Source organism: Procambarus clarkii, chromosome 50 (genome assembly GCF_040958095.1).
Source record: "Procambarus clarkii isolate CNS0578487 chromosome 50, FALCON_Pclarkii_2.0, whole genome shotgun sequence".
Taxonomy (NCBI): Eukaryota; Metazoa; Arthropoda; class Malacostraca; order Decapoda; family Cambaridae; genus Procambarus; species Procambarus clarkii.
The window spans coordinates 6,188,804-6,212,716 of record NC_091199.1 but is presented as its reverse complement, the minus strand read 5'-3'; the positions used below and the strand labels follow the sequence as shown (position 1 = coordinate 6,212,716).

Sequence of the window (23,913 nt, the reverse complement as noted above, 5' to 3'; positions counted from 1 at the left end):
GAGTAAAACTGGAATGAGCATCCCCTGAACCTGGATAGATATAATTCTTGCACGAAACGCTTTGCGTAATTGTGGCTTTAGGCATTGTTTGTACTAGCTCTATCTATAAATCTATCAATTTTTGTAAAATCTCTTGCATGTATGTACGTTACCTGAATAAACATTTATTTATTTATTTATTTATTTATTTATTTATTTATTTATTTATTTATTTATTTATTTATTTATTTATTATTTATTCTCATATTGTCACGTGACTTGGGATGGCTTTTTTGAAATACTCTTGGTATAACAATTATAGTGAAGTTTATTCAAAGATGTACGTTAGATGTAAATTACATTTTGCATACTGTACATTTGCATTGATTAGATGTATTTAGAACTTGACATATGCAAGTATGTTGTGTTGATTTAGGGGCGACGACGATCATGGGATCGGATGCGCCCTATATGCAAGTAATTTGAACGTCCTATAACGGTTTGAATCCAAGTCAGTTACCGTTACGGATAAGTTAATAATTGACCTACTAAGGTAATTACTAAAAGCAAATAAACTTTTTAAAATATAATATAAACTAAATCTTATTTTAGATAAATCTAATCTAACCTAGGGTTATTATATTGTTTTATTTAAAGCAACACAGATGGGTAAGGATGTCAAGAGTATGATGCTGACATGTGCGGGAGACTGGGAGTCGTCAGCCATACACGCGTGTGTATACAGACGCCGAGGGCCGCACACCTCAAGTGTCCTGGAAATATTCCACAAAGATGGCCTCACACCATTTTACACACTACATGTACCCCATATGTTCATTATTGCTCGTTGATGGCATTACCGGTGAGAACAAGACATCTGGCGGAGGATGAGAGATGCTTGAGGGCGGCCATACATACATGGCTTCTCTCCTGAACACAACCTCTATGTATCACCTGTGTCCAAGGCTGCGGGGACACGTGCCGCTTTGGGAGGCTACTTATCCAGGTCTGTATACAATGAACAAGTACGTGTTATTGTGGATAGGTAGTAATTTTTCATCACGAGGTAGTTTATATTTTTCTCCCCTGTCATCGTTCACTAATATCTATGTGCTTGTCTTGGCTAGAATTTGGCTGGTTTATTTATTGATGTTTCACGTGTGTCTTGGCAGCTCTACGAGTGAAAACAAAAATGTTAAATATAATCTATTTATTAGATTTGAATGCGTGAAACTGGTCTAGTTAATTAGCTAATTAGCTATATCCATCGTATGGGTGGTGTTTGAAGGTGTATTGGTTAATTAGCTAATTATGGGGTCTATATCCATCGTATGGGTGGTGTTTGAAGGTGTATTGGTTAATTAGCTAATTATGGGGTCTATATCCATCGTATGGGTGGTGTTTGAAGGTGTATTGGTTAATTAGCTAATTATGGGGCCTATATCCATTGTATGGGTGGTGTTTGAACATACAAGCAATTAATCTGCAGAGGACATTTGTGCCCATGTGAGGCAATACTGTATGGGGGGGTACAATTTAAATTGTCACAGTTGTCTTATTTTTAATACTATATTGTTAGGTTCCATATGGTTATTCTAGGTTAGGGCAAGTTTTGGTGTTCCAGAAAAAGTCCACCATTGGAGGACTTGTCATGTGCACGAAATGACCAGTTTCCTTCTAAATTGTACTCGGTCACTTGCAGTTGTGTTTTTGTCGTGCCTGTAGTTGAAAAAAAAAAAAAGTGATTTTGCTTTTACGATACTTGTTCCACACATTGGAGTCTTATTGCTGCACCAGTGTTATGCGTTTTTAATTTTTTTTTTAACTTTCAATCTAAATATTGTTTAGTTTGGGATAACGAGGGCAGTGTTCCTTCACTCTACCTACCCCTGTGCACCGCGGTAATCCAACACTTTGGTGTTATTCTCGATTGTTGTTCTCGACACTGAACTCGACTGTTCAGTGTCATGTTCAGGGGAAAACTTTTACCAATTGTGCTTTCGATTTCGATTGTCGATGAATTGGCAAACCGCAGCAAAGTTCAGAGTCTAGAAATGCATTATTAATTTTTTCTCACCTTTTGAAGTGAGAGGATTAATTCATTAGCTCCCTTGCCTCTCATTAGTCTAATAGCCGAAGCTTCATTTATCTTTGAAATTCTATCCCCAATACTCTGTAAATTCGATTATATCATTATTATCTCAGTAATAGTATATCTTGGGTTATGAGAATAATCTTGGTATTATTCTCATGGCTTCATGAGAAACCATGAAGAATTATGCTTTGGCAATGAAATGCATTCTTATATGACATCATGCTTCTAACATTAGAACATAGAGATGTTGTTATGCTTTTACATCCATTATTCATTTCTTCTCACCTTTTGAAGTGAGAGGATTAATTCATTAGCTCCCTCGCCTCTCATTAGTCTAATAGCCGAAGCTTCATTAATCTGAAATACTATCCCCAGTACTCTGTAAGGTCAATCATATTATTATCTCAGTAATAGTATTTCTTGGATCATGAGAATGATCTTGGGATTATTCTCATGGCTTCATGTTGTACCTTCTCCAACTTGTTTAGTCTGCCTTTACCAACACAAGACAAGACGGGCTGCATAAACAATATGAGATCCCACAGTGTCTTGTGATTACCATTGGAATGTGAAGTGTAGAATATGATTAATAATTGTGTACTTTATGGGTTTGTGAGCCCCTTGAGGGACCTTATCATAAATAAGAAAGCTAATGTAGTGTAATGTACTACTAATGTAGTGTAGTGTAAGAAAGCTATGTAGGAATGCAAGGGTTTTAAGAATGGAGATGTCTGTCTAGAATGACAATTGATCAAACTATCAAGAACAGTTTAAGAAAAAGTTATAAGTACTGTACATGTAGCAAAACAGGCAGAAACAAATCTTAAAGGTTTCTTTTACATACTATATATAAAGTTAATGTTAAAAGTAGGCCTAGGTTATTGAAAAGCAAGACATAAGAACATAAGAACAAAGGTAACTGCAGAAGGCCTATTGGCCCATACGAGGCAGCTCCTATCTATAACCACCCAATCCCACTCATATACTTGTCCAACCCGCGCTTGAAACAAAGACAGGTCAGATTAATACTGTAATTTCAAAGAAATGGTTAGTACTGTATTCTAAATAAATACAGTACTTTGTACACACAGAAATCACAATAGCATAATATGTCAAATGAACAGTTTGACATTTCATTTCAGTTTCGTGTGTTACGTCTATTCAAATGACGTGTTCATTGACAGTACATACTTTGTATTTACTATAAGAACTTCACATTTACCATTTGCTCATTTGTCAGGGTGATTTTAAAAATAAATTTGATAGACCTTTGTTTTGCAGACAGTATTTAATAAATCTTTTAAAAGAGTCAAGCATAATACTGTACTGTAATCTTGAAGGGTTGCAAATGTGATGCCAATTGTTGCAGTCCCTGTGGCGAAGTGGTAACACACTCGCTTGGCGTTTCATGAATGCTTTGGCCTGGGTTCGTATCCTGGCCGGGGAAGATTTACTTGGCGCCAATCTTTAACTGTAGCCTCTGTTCACCCAACAGTGAATGGGTACCTGGTTGTTAAACGATTTGGTGGGTCGTATTCCGGGGAAAATTAGGATTAAGGACTTACCCGAGACGCTATGCGTGCTCGTAGCTGTACAAGAATGTAAGAACTCTGGAATATATATAAAAAAAGCAACGCTTGTGTTACTAATTTTTCAGTTAACTAAATGTTTGGTGAAGAAAAGTGTTTGAATTGATAATTGCTAGTCATTAAAAGCATAATAATACAGGTGTCATCACAAGGTTTTACTAAGGGCTGCTTATGTTTACAAAAATTACTACAGTATTTATCAGCATATCTTAAGCTGTTGAAAGTGTAAAAAAAATTGGTCATTATGTCTAAACTTTAGGAAAGTCTTTTAATAACCTGTTCTGTGTTTCATGAAAGACTCGTTAGAAAGGTAGAGGTACATGGTACTTGTACGGTTATCTCAAGTTAGATTAGGACTTGGTTATTTCAAGGGAAACAGGGTTCACATAAATGAAGTATCCACATTGGGGAAAGCATTACAAGTGCAGTGCCAAAAGGTTTTCTCCTGTCTGGGGTATAAATTGGAGCTGCCTAACATGGGTCAATAGGTCATATTTGGTGTACTGTGATCTTGTGTAGCTTGCATTAATCAGACAAAACTTTTAACTTATTCCACTTTCAACTGTGTTGAAGAACCGAGATTGATTTATCCTTTTGGATAGTTTTAATTAACCTGTATATTTTTACAGTTACTGTAGTGATGGGTTTATAGAATGGAAAGCAGTTTTGTAACATGTGTACCTCAAATAGTGTACTGTACTTGTTCGTTGGTTTACAACCACTATGTGGGTCCCGGTAGTACTGTTGGGTTCGTTTTTTACTCAATCTAGAATTCTGAGTTTGAATCCCGGGCGGGACAGAAATAATTGGGCTCATTTCCTATCACCTAATGCCCCTGTTTACCTAGCAGTAGGTAGGTACTCAGGAGTTAGTCAGCTTGTGGGGTTGCATCCTGGGCGGGGTCAGTAATTGGACCTTTGGTGGGAGGGGGGGGGAGGCCTTGATATAAGCCTAACATCCATGAATACACACTGACTGCTTGAACCGCGACACAATGAATTATTATTATTATATTTACACATTGACGTAGCTGGAGGTAAATAATATACTGTACCTTATTTCAGTTTTCTCTGCTTTAATCAACTTGCCCTACTTGATATATGTGAAATAACACAAATCAAAGGTATCAGGAGGAAATTACAAATCATCATAAAAATGAACTCTACCACAAGAACAAATGAATATTATCTAATGAATATGAGTTTTAGAAATATAATGCACATGCAGTTTGTGCTTCACTTTTCAAATACTCTCAATGTACGCCCCCATATCATGGGTATTACCAGTCAGCCTAATCGGTGCAAGACTAAAATATCTGGTAAAGGGACTTGTATGCATAATGCTTCACTCCCCCCCCCCCCCCCTCCCGTCCCATCCCAAATCCTTATCCTGACCCCTTTCAAGTGCTATATAGTCCTAATGGCTTGGCACTTTCGCTTGGCAATGGATGAGCATTAATATTTTTGTTTTACTATATTCTTGGCTGCTTTTTGTTTTTCAATAATATTAAAGTTTCCTTAAATGTGTAAATAATCACCATTATCTATGTAACAAATAATTCAATGCTAATAAATTTTTTTTATATTTGTCACCAAATTAATATTGAATTTAAGGAGCATGACGATAAATGGCGATTTGAGAACTGCAGAAGTTTAGGTTGAGTTCCCCGAGGGTTGAATTTGCCTTGCTTTGATGACCAGTTCTTTGATTTTTTATCTTTGATCTTATCTGACTCCAAAGGAAACTATGTACTACAGCTCGAAATGTTTTTGCCTCGTGTTTCTTTAATATAGTTCACATTGATGCTTTCATTTTGTTAAGGGGGCGTCTGGTTGGCATCTGGGTCCAAAAATGCAAAAATGAAAACTCATTCGATTTCAATCAAACTTTTTTGACAAGTTCCATATGAAAAGTGTTTCATCTGGTCCAAGTTTCAGCATTGTAGCATAAATAGGAAGGGAGAAAAAAAATATTGAAGTAGTTGTGAAAATTATGCAAAAATGGTCAAAATCGATTATCAATCAAAAGTGTCAACTGAAATCATAACTACAACTCTTTGCTATCACAATAGCATATATTAAACAAATATTATTATTAGTTTAATTGGAAAAAAAATTTAAGGAAAAAAAAAAAAAAGGATTTTTTTTTCTTTTTTTTTTTTAAATATTTTTTTTTTTCATTTTTTTTTGGGGCGATTTGCATCAAACTTACACACCTGACTGTACGTAAGCCTATCTGTAAGGATGCCTATTTTGGAGAAAATTGGTTGATGTCAACCCCAGCCACAGATTTTAGAACCTTAGACTTTATTCATTTCTGTTTTTTTTTCAATTGACACAAATGTTTACAAAACTCATTCTTTTTTTATTCAATTTACATGAAACTTACACAGTATATGTGGAGGGCATGTCTCTACATTGGGGGGCTTTCATTTTTCTCTAAGTTCATTTATTGATTTTATAATAGCAATAAACATGCCATATTTGCAAAAAAAATTTGGGGAACTTTGAACATTTGTATTAGGAAAACTAAAGATGTTTTGGAAATTCTAAATCCCCAAATCCTTTATTATATGCTAATGTGTCAGAAAAGTGTCACAGAATAATTTTATCTGAAACGTGTGTTCTGAAGTGTGGACTTGAAAATGTGTAAAAAACGTTCAAAAAAAAAAAAAAAAAAAAAAACTCCCTTTCTATTTATGCTGCAGTACTGAAACTTGGGACAATTTAAGCACTTTTCATATACAACTAGAAAAATAATATTGGTTGACATTGAACAACTTTCATTATAATAACCAGACGCCCCCTTAAGCAAAAGTAATAATATACTTCAACAGCTGAATATTATCATATGCACCTGAAACATTGAAGAGTGGATTAGAAAAAGTTTTGCTTTCCCAACGAGAGTAAAATGCAGTTAAAATTTTAAACATTTATTTAAACAGTACTATGACTTATAGATTCATGAAAGCTTGTTAAAAAAAAGCAGGATAGTTTTTTTTTATTGTATGTTAAAACCCTTTTCTTTATTTTTTCAGGCATTTCTAAAAGCTACTGTAATGGTTTGTTTCGTGAGAATCAACAGAGCATCACCAGGAGCCCTTGATTTTGTGGATTTACTGTCTGCAGTTTCCTCACAGCCCTGAGGCAATGGAACATCCATATTTCCATTAAATTGTAATGGCCCAAGATGAGCAACGAGTTCACCGGCACCTACTGCTCCTGCCATGCCTGGGACGTTTGAGTAGAATTGGTGTGTACCGCCGTATCTTTTTGTTTTACACCTTCCTCCAAATAGCATCGTTATTGCATTTTATACTGCAAGCATCTGGTTGTGCTTGACCATCAAATGGGTGTTGACAGTTGGTTTACTTTTGGTGGAAGACCTGAAGCAGTACTTTCTGACAAAGTTGGCCTCCAGTCCCCATATTTGTTAAATGAGAGTATCTGTTCCTAAAGCACACGGTGGATGTAATTATTAGTTTGTTTCCTGGCATCCTACAGTCTTTCTTGACTAGACATCTTGAGTGTTACAAATACCCTTGATGGAGTAATGTAATTATTATTATTATTATTGTTTTAGATAATGTATATGCTTGTTGCCATAGTTCATTACTTTTATAAAATGATGTCTTTTTAATATATTAAATGCTCATGAATAATGTGAACACCACTATAATATAAAATTTAGTAAATAGCAAATAAACAATAAAATTATTGAGATGCATCAATTTTTATTTAAGATTGAATATCGAGGAGTATGATGATAAAAGGCCGATATGAGAACTGCAGAAGTTTAGGTTGAGTTCCCCGAGGGTTGAATTTGCCTTGCTTTTGATGACCAGTTCTTTGATTTTTTATCTTGAAGCTTTGATCTTATCTGACTCCAAAGGAAACTTAATGCACTGCTGTAAATGTTTATTTCTATTTCTTAAATGCAGTTCACAAAGTAACAACTACTGTGGTAACTGTTGTAAGTAACAACAGGAGTTGTTACTTTGTGTTTTTTTGTGAATACTAGACTTTGAAAGCTGTATATTATAATGTGAAGTGGAATCTCGATGAAAGTTGCCAATTCTATCCAAAGTTTTGTGCGCCAAATGCTCTTGCAGTATTTTGAACTGATTTCTACATACAGGTATTATGACTTGTACCTGTATAAAAACTTTGACAAATTTTAGGGAAAGTTTTTTGTGTATTAAAACCTTTTACTTTTTTCAGGCATTCACAAAAGCTGTGGTAACTTGTCTAGAACAAGTATGACCACACTGTCCACAGCTCTTAATTTGTCAGTATGTATGGTCACCAAAAGTATCTCACAGCTCAAGGTTGTGGAATATAGCTGACTCTTTGGTGAATTGTAACAGAAGAAGATTGACTTATGACTTCACCAGCACCCACTCCTCCGGCCCTGGCTGGGATGTTCGAGTAAAATTGGTATGTACTATTGTCACGCATTCTTCTTAAATGTATTTTTGTTGCTTTGTATGTTGAGGCAAATTATTGTAAGTCTATACTGTATTTACATGTTCTAAAGAGTATTTGTGTGCTTACTGTATTTGTTTTATCCTCCTGTTGGATAGTGTGTGGCTATGTCCATTCTTTGGATGTACCCACTATTTTGTTTCCTGCCCACGGTGGATGTGGCCACTATTTTGTTTCCTGCCCACGGTGGATGTGGCCACTATTTTGTTTCCTGCCCACGGTGGATATGGCCGATATCTTGTTTCCTGCCTACGGTGGATGTGGCCACTATTTTGTTTCCTGCCCACGGTGGATGTGGCCACTATTTTGTTTCCTGCCCACGGTGGATGTGGCCACTATTTTGTTTCCTGCCCACGGTGGATGTGGCCACTATTTTGTTTCCTGCCCATGGTGGATGTGGCCACTATTTTGTTTCCTGCCCATGGTGGATGTGGCCACTATTTTGTTTCCTGCCCACGGTGGATGTGGCCACTATTTTGTTTCCTGCTCACAGTGGATGTGGCCACTATTTTGTTTCCTGCCCACGGTGGATGTGGCCGCTATCTTGTTTCCTGCCCACGGTGGATATGGCCGATATCTTGTTTCCTGCCCACGGTGGATGTGGCTGCTATTTTGTTTCCTGCCCACGGTGGATGTGGCTGCTATTTTGTTTCCTGCCCACGGTGGATGTGGCTGCTATTTTGTTTCCTGCCCACGGTGGATGTGGCTGCTATTTTGTTTCCTGCCCACGGTGGATGTGGCTGCTATTTTGTTTCCTGCCCATGGTGGATGTGGCTGCTATTTTGTTTCCTGCCCATGGTGGATGTGGCTACTATTTTGTTTCCTGCCCACGGTGGATGTGGCCACTATTTTGTTTCCTGCCCACGGTGGATGTGGCCACTATTTTGTTTCCTGCCCACGGTGGATGTGGCTGCTATTTTGTTTCCTGCCCATGGTGGATGTGGCTGCTATTTTGTTTCCTGCCCATGGTGGATGTGGCTACTATTTTGTTTCCTGCCCATGGTGGATGTGGCCACTATCTTGTTTCCTGCCCACGGTTGATGTGGCCACTATTTTGTTTCCTGCCCACGGTGGATGTGGCCACTATTTTGTTTCCTGCCCACGGTGGATGTGGCCACTATTTTGTTTCCTGCCCACGGTGGATGTGGCCACTATTTTGTTTCCTGCCCACGGTGGATGTGGCCACTATTTTGTTTCCTGCCCACGGTGGATGTGGCCACTATTTTGTTTCCTGCCCACAGTGGATGTGGCCACTATTTTGTTTCCTGCCCACGGTGGATGTGGCCGCTATTTTGTTTCCTGCCCACGGTGGATGTGGCTGCTATTTTGTTTCCTGCCCACGGTGGATGTGGCTGCTATTTTGTTTCCTGCCCACGGTGGATGTGGCCACTATTTTGTTTCCTGCCCACGGTGGATGTGGCTGCTATCTTGTTTCCTGCCCACGGTGGATGTAACCACTGTATTTTCCTGCATCCTACATTCTCCCCTGGCTAAACATCCCAAGTGTTGCTAATATCCTTGGTGGGGACCGACCTAAATCATGCGTGTTTATGACATTTCAAGTTCTGTAGGATAGAAATACTGTACAGTACAGAATAAAGGGATTTTGTAAATGATTAAATCTTGGAAAAGTGCCTCAAATAATGTGCTTGAGAGTTTGTTTTCGTTAAATGTTTACAAACCTAGTCGTGCCTCACTGTTTAATGATTGAATGGATGCACCCATATCTGGGGTGTTACCAGTTTGTTTACTTGGTGCAAGATTGAAATATCTGCTAAGGGGACTTGATAGCATAATGCTCAATTTACGAAGACAAGACATGCATTAAGATTTTTTTCTTTACCAGATTTTTTGCTAATGATGATGATATTTATTATTATTGTTACATTATTATTATTATTATTATTATTATGATTATTATTATTGAGAAAATCCACTGGAGCCGTGATGAGGATTCGTAGCAATGGCTTCTATGAAACCTATGGTTCGGTTTCAGTGGAAGTCTTGGGATTCCTAGTAAGTGCAGTAGTACCCCAAGTTGCAATTCTTTTACCATGTCATGGCGTAGTCGTTTTGAGCGTGCAACTGGGAATACCCAGCGCATAGGTTCAAATCCTCACCATGGCTCCTGTAGATTTTCACATTGATAGTACAGTAAACCGAGGTACTACTGTATATCCAAAATGTCATATTTGGTTGATTGCTTTCATACAAATTGTTTAACAAAAAATGTCCTTAATCATAATTAGTCACCACTATTGATGTATAACGGTTATACAGTAATTTTAGATTTTGAATATCGAGGAGTATGATGATAAAAGGCCGATATGAGAACTGCAGAAGTGTAGGTTGAGTTCCCCGAGGGTTGAATTTGCCTTGCTTTTGATGACCAGTTCTTTGATTTTTTATCTTGAAGCTTTGATCTAATCTGACTCCAAGGGAAACATTGTAGTACTGTAAAATATTTTAACTAAAAAAAAAATATGAAATATAGTCCACATGCATAATATTTATGTAATGATGCAGAAAGCTATACAAAAATACAGTAATTGTTTAAAAAGCTATATTATCTTAATATGAAGAGTGAACGAGAAGTCTTGCCTTATTGATGCCAACTGCTGCTTTCACCCGTAGTTGTACTGTATGTCAATTTTTTTCTAAATGAATGCACTCGTATCTGTGTGGGATCATTAGTTGAATTGTGCAATACTGAAGTAGCTACCAAGATTAATTACCAAAACACTAGCTTTATGAAACCAATAGTGACATGTACAAGCGTTTAACTATATTAGGATTGTTTATTTAATTTTATTTTACCAAATACGGTTTATTATATAACCTGCTGTATCCTAAATTTTAACTCGAATACTTCTCTCCTCCTCTGGCAGTGTGTCTAGCCCCACCGCCACCGCAGGAGTCTTACTCGCTTCTTGTTCTGCAGCGTCCTGTCTTCAGTTGACTTACACAAATTACTTAAAACCTTGTAATTTATTGAAAATATATGTATATTCATTGTTATCATGTGTTTCAGTGCCCAGCTGTTTGGTTATTGTTAGTGATTATGGACTAGTTAAGCTCTAGGGAATTTGTGAGGAGCTGTATACTGTATTGTATAAGCTATTAGGATGCTTCAACAAATCAGCTAGGCTTTCATGTCTCATGGTGGCAGCAAAGCAGCAGTGTACATAACAATCTATATCAATAACTTCTCCAAAAAGTAAAGTAAAATTAAAACTGGCATTCTACCTTTTATAAAATAAAAAGTGGTATATTGGGAAGTTGGAACAAATTTCTAGTCTCTTTTCCTGTAATTATCGTTAGTACCGAAGTACATCTGCATAGATTTGCACATGTTAACATGATGGAGTTGAAGGTGGTGATGTTGCTCTTAGGAAAACTCAAATCGTTTAATATTGTATATAAACCTAGCTCATTTATACAACTTTGTCTCAAAATAAGTCGACCCGTTGTTCATTGATTTAAGTGTATGCACGTTCCTGAATTATTTTTTCTGTACATCTTTAGTAATATTTTTATTTTGTTGGTCATCAATCTGGTTGAATGTCCAGATTTTCAAGATAAGAATTTTGCTCTCCATTGTCCTTGTATAATGCAGGTTATGAAAAAATCTGTGAACTGAACTCTCTTTTTTGATTGATCAACTTCTTGTATGTCATTTTGCTCCTGTGTTGGCATTTTGAGTGATATGTAGGACCCTTTGAATCATCTTTGACATGCATAATGCTCTATGTCCATGCTAGTTTTGGCCTTTATTTTTCTACCTCTGTCCATAATTTATTTTATGAGAATTTGTGCTCATGAACATGAACATGAACAATCTTTACAAAACAGCTTTGGCTGCATCTGTCTGAAAAAGCCTTATAATTTTTGTATGGGGTTCCTTAGCATTGTGTAGTAATTAGTCATAAGCCACTAGAAGGAAGTGCAATACAGATCTTTATACCTGGTGCACTCATTGGCTCTCTTATCCTTAATGTCCTGTCATATTTTGTCTTGAATTTATGGATAAAATCTCTATCATTATAAAGTTTTTTGTCAACAAATCTCAAGTTAGAACAGTAAAGTTATTGTTCATAAGTTATTTGTTATTTGGAAATTTCTGTACTGAAAGTGGGTGATTTTTATGCGGTAACATCATTTTACCAGGCAGCATATAGGGATGTACACTAGAGGCTGAGGCTGCATGTTTGAGCACTAGTCTGTTTTCATCTTATCAATAGTTCTACATAGTTGAATGGTGCTGGCTGAGATGACGACATTGTAGTCTCCCTAGATCAACATGTGACTCGGGACCTAGTTTTTTTTTTTTAATATTAACACATCTGAAGGAGTAAGAGCTCCAAGGTGATTTAAATTTACATTAACATCGGAATAAAGGAAACTACAGAAAGCCTATTGGACCATATGAGGCAGCTCCTATTTATATCTACCCAAACTCATTCAAATATATGTCTAACTTACTTTTGAAACAATCAAGGGATCCTACTTCTGTTATGTTATGCGGTAATTGGTTCCACAAATTGACAATCCTGTTACCCAGCCAGTATTTACCCAGGTCTTTCCTAAATCTAAACTTACCCAGTTTATACCCACTTGACACATTAGTTGATGGCTTAGTGTTTGAATGGCTGATTTGGAAACCGAGTCTATCATCAATTTATTACAATACTGTACAGTATTATGATTATCATCTGCATGTTGAAGGGAGAGTTTGATAGCAAATATGTTGGTCTAATATGTGGAGGCATTGTTAGTTACTCTTGACTAGCAGAATGTGTCAGATCAGAAAAAAAACTTGCTGCAGGTGAAGTTTGTTTATTAACAGAGCCATCCAAGTGATAGGGCTCTATCATTTGGATGGCTGTGCTTGAGAGGTGGAACCAAAACGCCAAAGCCCAACTTTCGCAAGCACAATTGGGTGAATACTGTTGATGGAATTTCGAGTCGCAACACAAGTGTAAAGTTGAAGTATTGTACAGTATTGTGAGAGATTATTTTTCTTGATAGTTGCTGCTCCATATTAGGCATGGTGACTTCTTATCTATAAGATTCAGTTAGGTCAAGTTCTTATCTTTAGAGCAACTAGTTTTTTTATGGAGTGCCTACTGCATCTTCAACTTAATCAGTGAATAACCACTTATTAATGATAATAGATCAATTAGCTTGAGATACCTGAAAAGAATTATTTATGCTTTTATGCAAGTACTGTATTATGAAAGCTGTAATTCAAGTTTCATATAAATGAAAAATTATATTAAAACCAAGTGGAAGAACATACTGAAATTCATGGAGAAACAGGTTTCAATCATCCCTGAATGGCATCCGGCATGGGTTAATCTTCCGACCCTTACTTCCTATGCTGGCATGGGTCAAAGGCTCTAAGGGATATAGTGGTTAAAGCTAGTTTTGCGTAACATTAGCGAAACCTTCCATCTACACTGTGACCTGTTGAGAGGGTGTGGGCTGGGAGTTCTTGATACAACAAAATGCTCCGAAAACCTAGGTATCTGCAAGGAGGTGGAAACAAATGGGCAGAGTTTCTTTCACCCTGATGCAGTAAATAGGTATCTGAGAGCAACTATGGGCTGCTTCCTGAGGCTGTGTGTGCACGTGTTAGAAAGAAATATATGTAGTAGACCATAGAGGAAAAATAGATTGGCTAGAAAGGCGGGGTCCAAGAACTAAATTGCTCGATTCTGCAGACAAATATTAAATGCATCCAGCTGCCGACATGCACCCCTATATACAGTCTGTGCCCACATGCTCCCATATATACAGTCTGGTGCCCATATACAGTGGTGCCCACATGCTCCCCTATATACAGTCTGTGCCCACATGCACCCCTATATACAGTCTGGTGCCCACATGCAGCCCCATATACAGTCTGGTGTCCACATGCTCCCCTATATACAGTCTGGTGGCCACATGCTCCCCTATATACAGTCTGGTGCCCACATGCACCCCTATATACAGTCTGGTGCCCACATGCACCCCTATATACAGTCTGGTGCCCACATGCACCCCTATATACAGTCTGGTGCCCACATGCACCCCTATATACAGTCTGGTGCCCACATGCACCCCTATATACAGTCTGGTGCCCACATGCACCCCTATATACAGTCTGGTGCCCACATGCACCCCTATATACAGTCTGGTGCCCACATACAGCCCTATATACAGTCTGGTGCCCACATGCAGCCCCATATACAGTCTGGTGTCCACATGCTCCCCTATATACAGTCTGGTGGCCACATGCTCCCCTATATACAGTCTGGTGCCCACATGCACCCCTATATACAGTCTGGTGCCCACATACAGCCCTATATACAGTCTGGTGCCCACATGCAGCCCCATATACAGTCTGGTCACGTTTATTATACGCTGAACAAGAATTAGGACACAATCAACATTACATTAGTGAATTCTCAGTTATCAGTTAATGATTAGATGAAACTGTTTGGGATACCCGGAGCTCTAATTCCAATATCCTATCCATGGGTATTTTCAATCTACCCAAAGTTCAGTAGTACAGATTAGGCTTTGTTCTCGATTCAGAACCGGGGTTTCCGCGCCGGACGGAATTGGTTGGGCACGTTTCCTTGCACCTAATTACTCTGTTCACCTAAGCAGTACATATGTATATAGGAGTTAGGGAACTGTTGTGGGTTGTGTATCGTAGGCAGGGTAAAAGTTAGAACTTGGATACAAGCCTCAAGTGCTATGTAGGTTCACAAGTTTCCTATCCCGACAAAACTAAAACGAATTGGCTAATTTTTTTTATTAAAAAGTTTGTTAAAAGTTTTTTAATTAAAAATAAAAAATGCTATTTTTAAATATTTATTTAATGAATGTGTTCAATATCACAGATATATTGCTATCAAAGTGGCTACGAAGACAGCATGATATGATAGCGATGAGTACTGCCAGATTGTGCGTACTGAGGGTGAGGAAATATTCTAGGAAGAGCCGCCATGTTCTGGGGGGTTCTGGGAGCTCCTCCAATATGGCTCCCATTGTCCTTCGTCTCCTGCCGCTCTCACCACACTGGCCTTTACTCTCACTCATAACCCATACCAAGACAATCCTTGGCTTACTGGGAGTAGTATGTCATGAGTTACAAGTGGTGAAGAGATCAAATAAAGTAGAGAGAGAGAAGTAGATATAATGTCTGGTCATTATGGCGCGCGGGACGGGGAGTGCGCATGCGCCGCCACCGGTCACGTGACCGAGGGTATATATAGTGGTGCTTGCCGGAGGTGGCGGCATTAGTGCTGCGGCATCCACGGTGAGACTGTGTTCAGCATATACCAGACAACTTTACTGAAGAATTCCTTTATTACTGCATTGGTATGTTGTTTAACGCCTCTTTTTAAGTGTTTAAATGGTGGCTGTGTAGGTGAGGTTTTGGGATTTGTTTGAACGCGAGACGTCGACTAGGCGTCGCCCCTTGATAATGGCGAGCGGAAGTGAATTTTCCCTTGAAAATTTTTATATTATTTCTATAAATGTTTTGTTACTATATCTTGTAAGGTAACACGGCCCAACTTAAATTAACGGTAATGTACTAATTTTGATCCCTTACGGCATATGAAGACGTAAAGTTTGATGATGAAACCTTCCTTTGTCCTCGGTGACGTCGGCCGTGACGTTGGACGTTATAAAATGTTCCTTTTTGCTAAGTCTAAACTTTACATCAATATATAAATATAGAATTATCTAAAGCCAGGCGAGTGAACAGCAAGCAGTTGTGGTGTTTATCAGGAGTTATCATTTGTCTCCCTCGGAGTGCTGGGAGACCACAGCTGGTGCTGCCTCTTGTACTCGTGTATATCAAAATATAATGGATTGTGCAGTTCTATTTATAGTTACGTAAATATGGTCCATTTTTTGTGAAGTGACGCATAGTGTTAGCCTGGACCGTCTCCAGCCTCGTGACTTTCTCTGAACTTGAAGTGGACCGGTTCTGGGAATGTTGGGGTGCCGGTCATTCCTACCCCCCCCCCCTTCCTTCCCTCTGATAATCATCAGGGCTTCACGGTTGTACAATATCCTCCCAGCGAGTATAATAAGAAATATTGCCTGAACAACCGTGGATATCTTGAAAAGAGATTTCCTTGGTGCCGGTCCAACTGGGCTGTGGTGGGTATGCGGGCTGCTCCAAGCAACAGCCTGGTGCACCCGAGTCTCGCAAGTCGAGCCTGGCCTTGGGCCGGGCTTAGAGTAGATCTGCCAGAGCCCCATCAAGCAGGTTCAGGGTGTGTAAGAGGGGGGGGGGGACTGGTTCAGGGAGTGTGAAAGAGATTTTGTAAATGGTTCAAATAGTTGTACTGCAGTGATGTGGTGAAGGCAGACTATCGTTTCAAATGTAGATATGAGAGAGGCCCAGGGAATCTGTACAACAGTTGAGAGGTGGGACCAGAAAGCCAGAACGCAACCTCCACAAGTACAACTAGGCGAGTACTGTAATCGGGACCTGGGGCAACTTGCATATGAATAATTGGTAAAAAAAAATTAAATTACTAATAGTATTAGTCATTTTAAGCAAATTCTTTGATCTAGTTTATCTTTAAAGTATGAAGTATTTTTATTGGAGGGAAGAGACTTTCCCATTTGTCTGGATCCTTACCCGGACAAATGTTTTGATTTCACTGATAATTCTCGCTGGTATCACGCTTATTTTTCATTTCGTGCAATTCTAAACACAGGCCATAACAAGTTTCTTCTTGCCTTCAAGGGCAAGAGATGAATACTACTCCTATTGAGAACTAATTATTGATTTTTATCGATTTCTTGCCGCATTTTTATTTTATATAGAAAGTAGGTTGGTGTTTGAGTAACGTTCTTGCAAAACCAATAGCACAGGACAGTATTTTTGGCAGGCTATCAAAACTAAATAAAATAAATTTAATTGGTGTTTATCATAACTACACAACATATTGACTACTGTAATTCTAGTGATGGTATTGAATGTCTTAAAATGCTAAATTGGGGAAACTGAGGATGGTTAGTTTTTTATTTTACTTTTTGAGTCGATTAGAATTTTTTTTAAATTGGCAATTTCCATTGACTGGGGTCCTTCTAATTTTCATGGTTTTAGCCTATATTTAGTATGACTAGGAATAAAGAAGATATTCCTATCTATAAACTTCTGGTGTCTGAAGTTTATAGTTCTGAAAGAAGATAATTGATGGGCTTGAGGCAATTTGCAGTGGTTGAACCCAATGCACACTAACCTGTTTAATGGGGATAAATTAATTAGTAGTACACTGTATAGTGAAAGAGCAGAGTGGGAAGGATCTGATTTTTTAGTATACCAACAGTGATGGTTTTCTGGCCATGTTGTACTAGAGTACTGAAGTTTAATATTTTGTATGTGTATGGGTCAAAGAACTTTCCTCTCATTTTGCTATTTATGCTGACATAGTTGGTATAAATGGCATTAAAGTTTAGAGCAAATGATAATCTTTGGTACTAAATTCAGGCATGCATTAGTATATTTTAAATAGCCATTTGGGCATGTTTTCAAAGTGAATCTTCGAGGTAAAAATCTTGACATTGGGAAATTTTTTGTACCATGTGATAAAATGTACCAGCATTTAATTATTTCCTTGAGACTTGAATACATTGCAACTTGAAAAATACTTGCTGAAGCAGTTCAGTTACTTCATTAACACTTTAGTTTCTCATAGACCATTATCCATTTGGCTTGCATGTTTTTTTTTTATATACCCATTTTCCTTTCTAACCTTTCCTTTTTTTGTATACTGCTTTCTCTTGCCTCTTATTCTTGCACTCATCCCCTTTTAGTTTTGTTTTCTTCCTTCCTATTTTCTCCTTTTAGGTCTTAACATTACAGCTTGATAATGATCCAGGACAGACTGAAATGTGATATCTTAATTTTCTGATGTGTTTGGATGTATCTTCAGCCACATTGACTCAACATTTTTTTATTATTATTAAGGGGGCATCAGGTTGTCAGGTCAAAGTTGTTCAATGTCAACCAATATTATTTGACTAGTTGTATATGAAAAGTGCTTTAATTGTCCCAAGTTTCAGTACTGCAGCGTAAATAGAAAGGGAGATTTTTTTTTTTGTTTTTAACGATTTTTTACACATTTTCAAGTCCACACTTCAGAACACACGTTTGAGATATAATTATTCTGTGACACTTTTCTGACACATTAGCATATAATAAAGGACCTTGACATACAGAATTTCGAAAACATCTTTAGTTTTCCTAATACAAATGTTCAAAGTTCTCCAAAAAAATTTTTTGCAAATATGGCATGTTTATTGCTATTATAAAATCAATAAATGAACTTAGAAAAATGAAAACTCTCCAATGTAGAGACATGCCCTCCACATATACTGTGTAAGTTTCATGTAAATTGAATAAAAAATTAATCAGTTTTGTAAACGTTTGTGTCAATTGAAAAAAAACAGAAATGAATAAAGTCTAAGGTTCTAAAATCTGTGGCTGAGGTTGACATCAACCAATTTTCTCCAAAATTGGCATCCTTACAGATAGGCTTACGTACAGTCAGGTGTGTAAGTTTGATGCAAATTGCCCGGAAAAAAATAAATAAAAAAAAATGCTTTTTTTTCTTTGAATTTTTTTTTTTTAAATTAAACTAATTATAATATTTGTTTAATATATGCTATTGTGATAGCAAAGAGTCATAGCTATGATTTCAGTTGACACTTTTGATTGATAATTGATTTTGACCATTTTGGCATAATTTTCACAACTAATTAAATATTTTTTTTCTCCCTTCCTATTTATGCTACGATGCTGAAACTTGGACCAGATGAAACACTTTTCGAGTTTTCAAGAAACGAGTTTTCATTTGTTGCATTTTTAGGGCAAATTGGAATCTGAGGCCCCCTTAATTTGTAGATGGAATAAGTTTGGCAAAAAGAACTAGCAGTTTAGCCAGTCATGACTAAAGCTTTGAAAATATTGTTTCTTTGTCAGTATTTTTGTGCTTTCATATAGAAATATTTCATTTTTACAATTTGGATAAAGAAGTTTGTTAGGATATCAGGGTTGTAATGGGACATGAAAACATTTGGATAATTTGTACACAACTTTACCCCATCCAGGCCTCTTATTTTCTCGTGTTAATTCATTTTTGTAAATTGCACAGTATTTTATCAACAGTATTGGTGCATTTATTTAATGTTGGGCAATGAAATTTGCCCAACATTAAATAGTTAGGGACATTTCCCATAGTTAGGGACATGAAGCCTGTTAGGCTTATTGAGGTTCACCTAGACAAACGTATCTTTGGGAAGATCACTCACTAAAGTTGCAAAAAAAAAAAATACATGGGTGCTTTCATACTGCTAGGTATAAAGTGAAAGAATAGTGTTATTTGCAAGAAAGTGGGATACCCTATATCAATTGGGGGAAACGTGCACCTGGAGGAGGCAAGTACCTAAAGATGCCTTAAGGAAACTATTACGGAAAATTTGATAAATGAAAAATGATTAGATTTCAAACTTTTTTGACTAGTTGTGTATAAAATTTGGTTCAACTGGCCCAACTCTCAGCATTGTAGCATAAATAGGGAGAAAAAATATATAGTCACATTTTCCAAAATGGTAAAAAATTATTAAGCGTCAACTGAAATCATGTCTGATTATCACAATAGCATGTAATATAGTATTTTAATATTCAGTTTTATGCCCCAAAAATCAAAACTGAAATTAGGTTTTTTTTATCAGCCGATTTGCATGAAACTTGTACACTTTACAGAACGTATGCCTATCCATAAAGATGTTAATTTTGAAGGAAGTTGGTTGAAGTCGATTTCAACCACTGATGGCAGTGTGTTTGATCTTATTTATTTTAAAGTAACAAAATGGCATCTCATTTTTTTTTTAATTAACATGAAATTTACACTATGTAGAGTTGACGTCTACAATAATGCTAACTCACTTTACTTCTAAGTTCATTTATTGATTTTATAAATCTTTGCAGACATGAAATATTGGCATATTTTTTGGGGAAACTTTGACTACTTAAATTAGTAAAACTAAATATTTTGGATAATCCTTTTAAGCCAAAATCCTTTATTATATGCTAATATAAGTCATAGAAATGATAGTCATTTGAAACTTGTGGTTAATTATTGAAAATGTGTAAAATTCGCTGGAAAAAATCTTTATATAGGGTGTGATGCTGAAACGTAGAACAGTTGCAGCCGCCCTTATATACAACTAGTAAAATTAGTTTGGTTGATTTTAAACATTTAAAAAAAGCATAATATGCCCCTTAAGATGGTATGCACACCATGGGTTCAACCCTCTTGAGGATGTACAGTGTGAGGGGGGTTAAAGATAGTCCCTTGTTGGACTCCTCATTAATTTCAAATAGTTCATTCTCCAGCTATATCAGGGGCCGACTACTGTGAAAAGAAGTTGTGTAACTTCTAATTTTTCTCGCCACTTGATTCAAAGCCGAGCGGACAGCACGCTGGATTTGTGATCCTGTGGTCCTGGGTTCGATCCCAGGCACCGGCGAGAAACAATGGGCAGAGTTTCTTTCACCCTATGCCCCTGTTACCTAGCAGTAAAATAGGTACCTGGGTGTTAGTCAGCTGGCACGGGCTGCTTCCTCGGGGTGGAGGCCTGGTCGAGGACCGGGCCGCGGGGACACTAAAGCCCCGAAATCATCTCAAGATAACCACCCTGAGTTGGTAAAATGTAAAGCTGCATGTCAAATAGTAATATACCTAGAAATGCTTCTCATACCGATAGTTAAGCCTTTGGAAGATGGTTAAAATGTTAGTGCTTATCTATCAGTGACTGGTGGAGGGAGATCTAGCTCTTTATGCTCTGCCAAGTCTTCCGAGTTATTATGAATGTTAGGGGTCGTCTTGTTCTTAATGAGACATATTAATAAGGAACATTGTATATTCATTACCAAGCATGCAGTTGTCAGATGCAATTTAAATTAACAATTCTGAATCTTTTGATAGTGTCTAAAATTATAATTTTTTCTCCACAGGTGCATAATGCAGATCTTTGTGAAGACCCTCACTGGTAAGACCATCACCCTAGAAGTTGAGCCTCAAGACACAATTGAAAATGTAAAAGCGAAGATTCAGGATAAGGAAGGTATCCCTCCTGACCAGCAGAGGTTGATCTTTGCTGGCAAGCAACTGGAAGATGGTCGTACTCTCTCCGACTACAATATTCAAAAGGAATCTACACTTCACTTGGTTCTGAGACTGCGAGGTGGTATGCAGATCTTCGTGAAGACCCTCACAGGAAAGACCATCACCCTTGAGGTTGAGCCTTCGGACACAATAGACAATGTAAAGGCAAAGATTCAAGATAAGGAGGGTATCCCTCCAGACCAGCAGAGGTTGATCTTTGCTGGCAAGCAGCTGGAGGATGGTCGTACCCTCTCCGATTACAACATTCAAAAGGAATCTACACTTCACCTGGTTCTAAGACTGCGAGGGGGTATGCAGATCTTCGTAAAGACCCTCACAGGAAAGACCATCACCCTTGAGGTCGAGCCTTCAGACACAATTGAAAATGTAAAAGCGAAGATCCAGGATAAGGAAGGTATCCCTCCCGACCAGCAGAGGTTGATCTTTGCTGGCAAGCAGCTGGAAGATGGTCGTACACTCTCTGATTACAATATTCAAAAGGAATCCACACTTCACCTGGTTCTGAGACTGCGAGGTGGTATGCAGATCTTCGTAAAGACCCTCACAGGAAAGACCATCACCCTTGAGGTCGAGCCTTCAGACACCATAGACAATGTAAAGGCAAAGATTCAAGATAAGGAGGGTATCCCTCCAGACCAGCAGAGGTTGATCTTTGCTGGCAAGCAACTGGAAGATGGTCGTACACTCTCTGATTACAATATTCAAAAGGAATCTACACTTCACCTGGTTCTGAGACTGCGAGGTGGTATGCAGATCTTCGTAAAGACCCTCACAGGAAAGACCATCACTCTGGAAGTTGAACCTTCAGACACCATAGACAATGTAAAGGCAAAGATCCAGGATAAGGAAGGTATCCCTCCAGACCAGCAGAGGTTGATCTTTGCTGGCAAGCAGCTGGAGGATGGTCGTACCCTCTCCGATTACAACATTCAAAAGGAATCTACACTTCACCTGGTTCTAAGACTGCGTGGTGGTATGCAGATCTTCGTGAAGACCCTCACTGGAAAAACCATCACTTTGGAGGTTGAGCCTTCAGACACCATAGACAATGTTAAGGCAAAGATTCAGGATAAGGAAGGTATCCCTCCAGACCAGCAGAGGTTGATCTTTGCTGGCAAGCAGCTGGAGGATGGTCGTACCCTCTCCGATTACAACATTCAAAAGGAATCTACACTTCACCTGGTTCTAAGACTGCGTGGTGGTATGCAGATCTTCGTGAAGACCCTAACAGGAAAGACCATCACCCTGGAGGTTGAGCCTTCAGACACAATTGAAAATGTAAAGGCGAAGATTCAGGATAAGGAAGGTATCCCTCCAGACCAGCAGAGGTTGATCTTTGCAGGCAAGCAGCTGGAAGATGGTCGTACACTTTCTGACTACAATATTCAAAAGGAATCCACACTTCACCTGGTTTTAAGACTGCGAGGTGGTATGCAGATCTTTGTGAAGACCCTCACAGGAAAGACCATCACCCTTGAGGTTGAGCCTTCAGACACCATAGACAATGTAAAGGCAAAGATCCAGGATAAGGAAGGTATCCCTCCCGACCAGCAGAGGTTGATCTTTGCTGGTAAGCAACTGGAAGATGGTCGTACACTCTCTGACTACAATATTCAAAAGGAATCCACGCTTCACCTGGTTCTAAGACTGCGAGGTGGTATGCAGATCTTTGTGAAGACCCTCACAGGAAAGACCATCACCCTTGAGGTTGAGCCTTCAGACACCATAGACAATGTAAAGGCAAAGATCCAGGATAAGGAAGGTATCCCTCCCGACCAGCAGAGGTTGATCTTTGCTGGCAAGCAGCTGGAAGATGGTCGTACCCTCTCCGACTACAATATTCAAAAGGAATCCACACTTCACCTGGTTCTAAGACTGCGAGGTGGTATGCAGATCTTCGTAAAGACCCTCACAGGAAAGACCATCACCCTAGAGGTTGAGCCTTCAGACACCATTGAAAATGTAAAAGCAAAGATCCAGGATAAGGAAGGTATCCCTCCAGACCAGCAGAGGTTGATCTTTGCTGGCAAGCAGCTGGAAGATGGTCGTACACTCTCCGATTACAACATTCAAAAGGAATCTACACTTCACCTGGTTTTAAGACTGCGAGGTGGTATGCAGATCTTCGTAAAGACCCTCACAGGAAAGACCATCACCCTGGAGGTCGAGCCTTCAGACACCATAGACAATGTAAAGGCAAAGATCCAGGATAAGGAAGGTATCCCACCAGACCAGCAGAGGTTGATCTTTGCTGGCAAGCAGCTGGAAGATGGTCGTACCCTCTCAGACTACAATATTCAGAAGGAGTCTACCTTGCATTTGGTTCTTCGGCTGCGTGGTGGTCTTTGAAATATTTGAAATGTTAATTCCTATTTGTATGTTAAAGCATATATTTGCATTTGACATATTCCTTTAATTTATAGATGGAGGTTTCTTTTGCACGGATATTATTTTTTACATTTTATAATGTGCTATTTAAACCAAATAAAATTAAATAGGAAAGTTTTGTCATTTGTATGCCCCTTGACCATGAAATGTTTTCTATATTAAAAGTAATT

The 23,913-nt window shown here is 38.3% G+C and overlaps 1 protein-coding gene and 1 long non-coding RNA gene across 2 annotated transcripts; both read left to right on the top strand.

Moving 5' to 3' along the window:
• The first annotated feature begins 621 nt into the window (after positions 1–621).
• Positions 622–11,165, top strand: LOC123749991 (uncharacterized). The gene is made up of 4 exons (XR_006771950.2): positions 622–985; positions 6,701–6,915; positions 7,884–8,099; positions 11,036–11,165. It is a non-coding gene; the product is annotated as an uncharacterized lncRNA (long non-coding RNA).
• Positions 11,166–15,138: 3,973 nt separating this feature from the next.
• Ubi-p63E (Polyubiquitin-63E) lies at positions 15,139–23,857 on the top strand. Its single transcript, XM_045732123.2, has 2 exons — positions 15,139–15,518; positions 21,184–23,857. Exon 2 carries the CDS (start codon positions 21,191–21,193, stop codon positions 23,702–23,704), a length of 2,514 nt encoding a protein of 837 aa, XP_045588079.1. The 5' UTR covers positions 15,139–15,518; positions 21,184–21,190; the 3' UTR covers positions 23,705–23,857.
• Positions 23,858–23,913: the final 56 nt, after the last annotated feature.

Coding starts and splice junctions, on each gene's coding strand:
- Ubi-p63E (XM_045732123.2), top strand. CDS start 21,191: ATGCAGATCTTTGTGAAGACCCTCACTGGTAAGACCATCACCCTAGAA.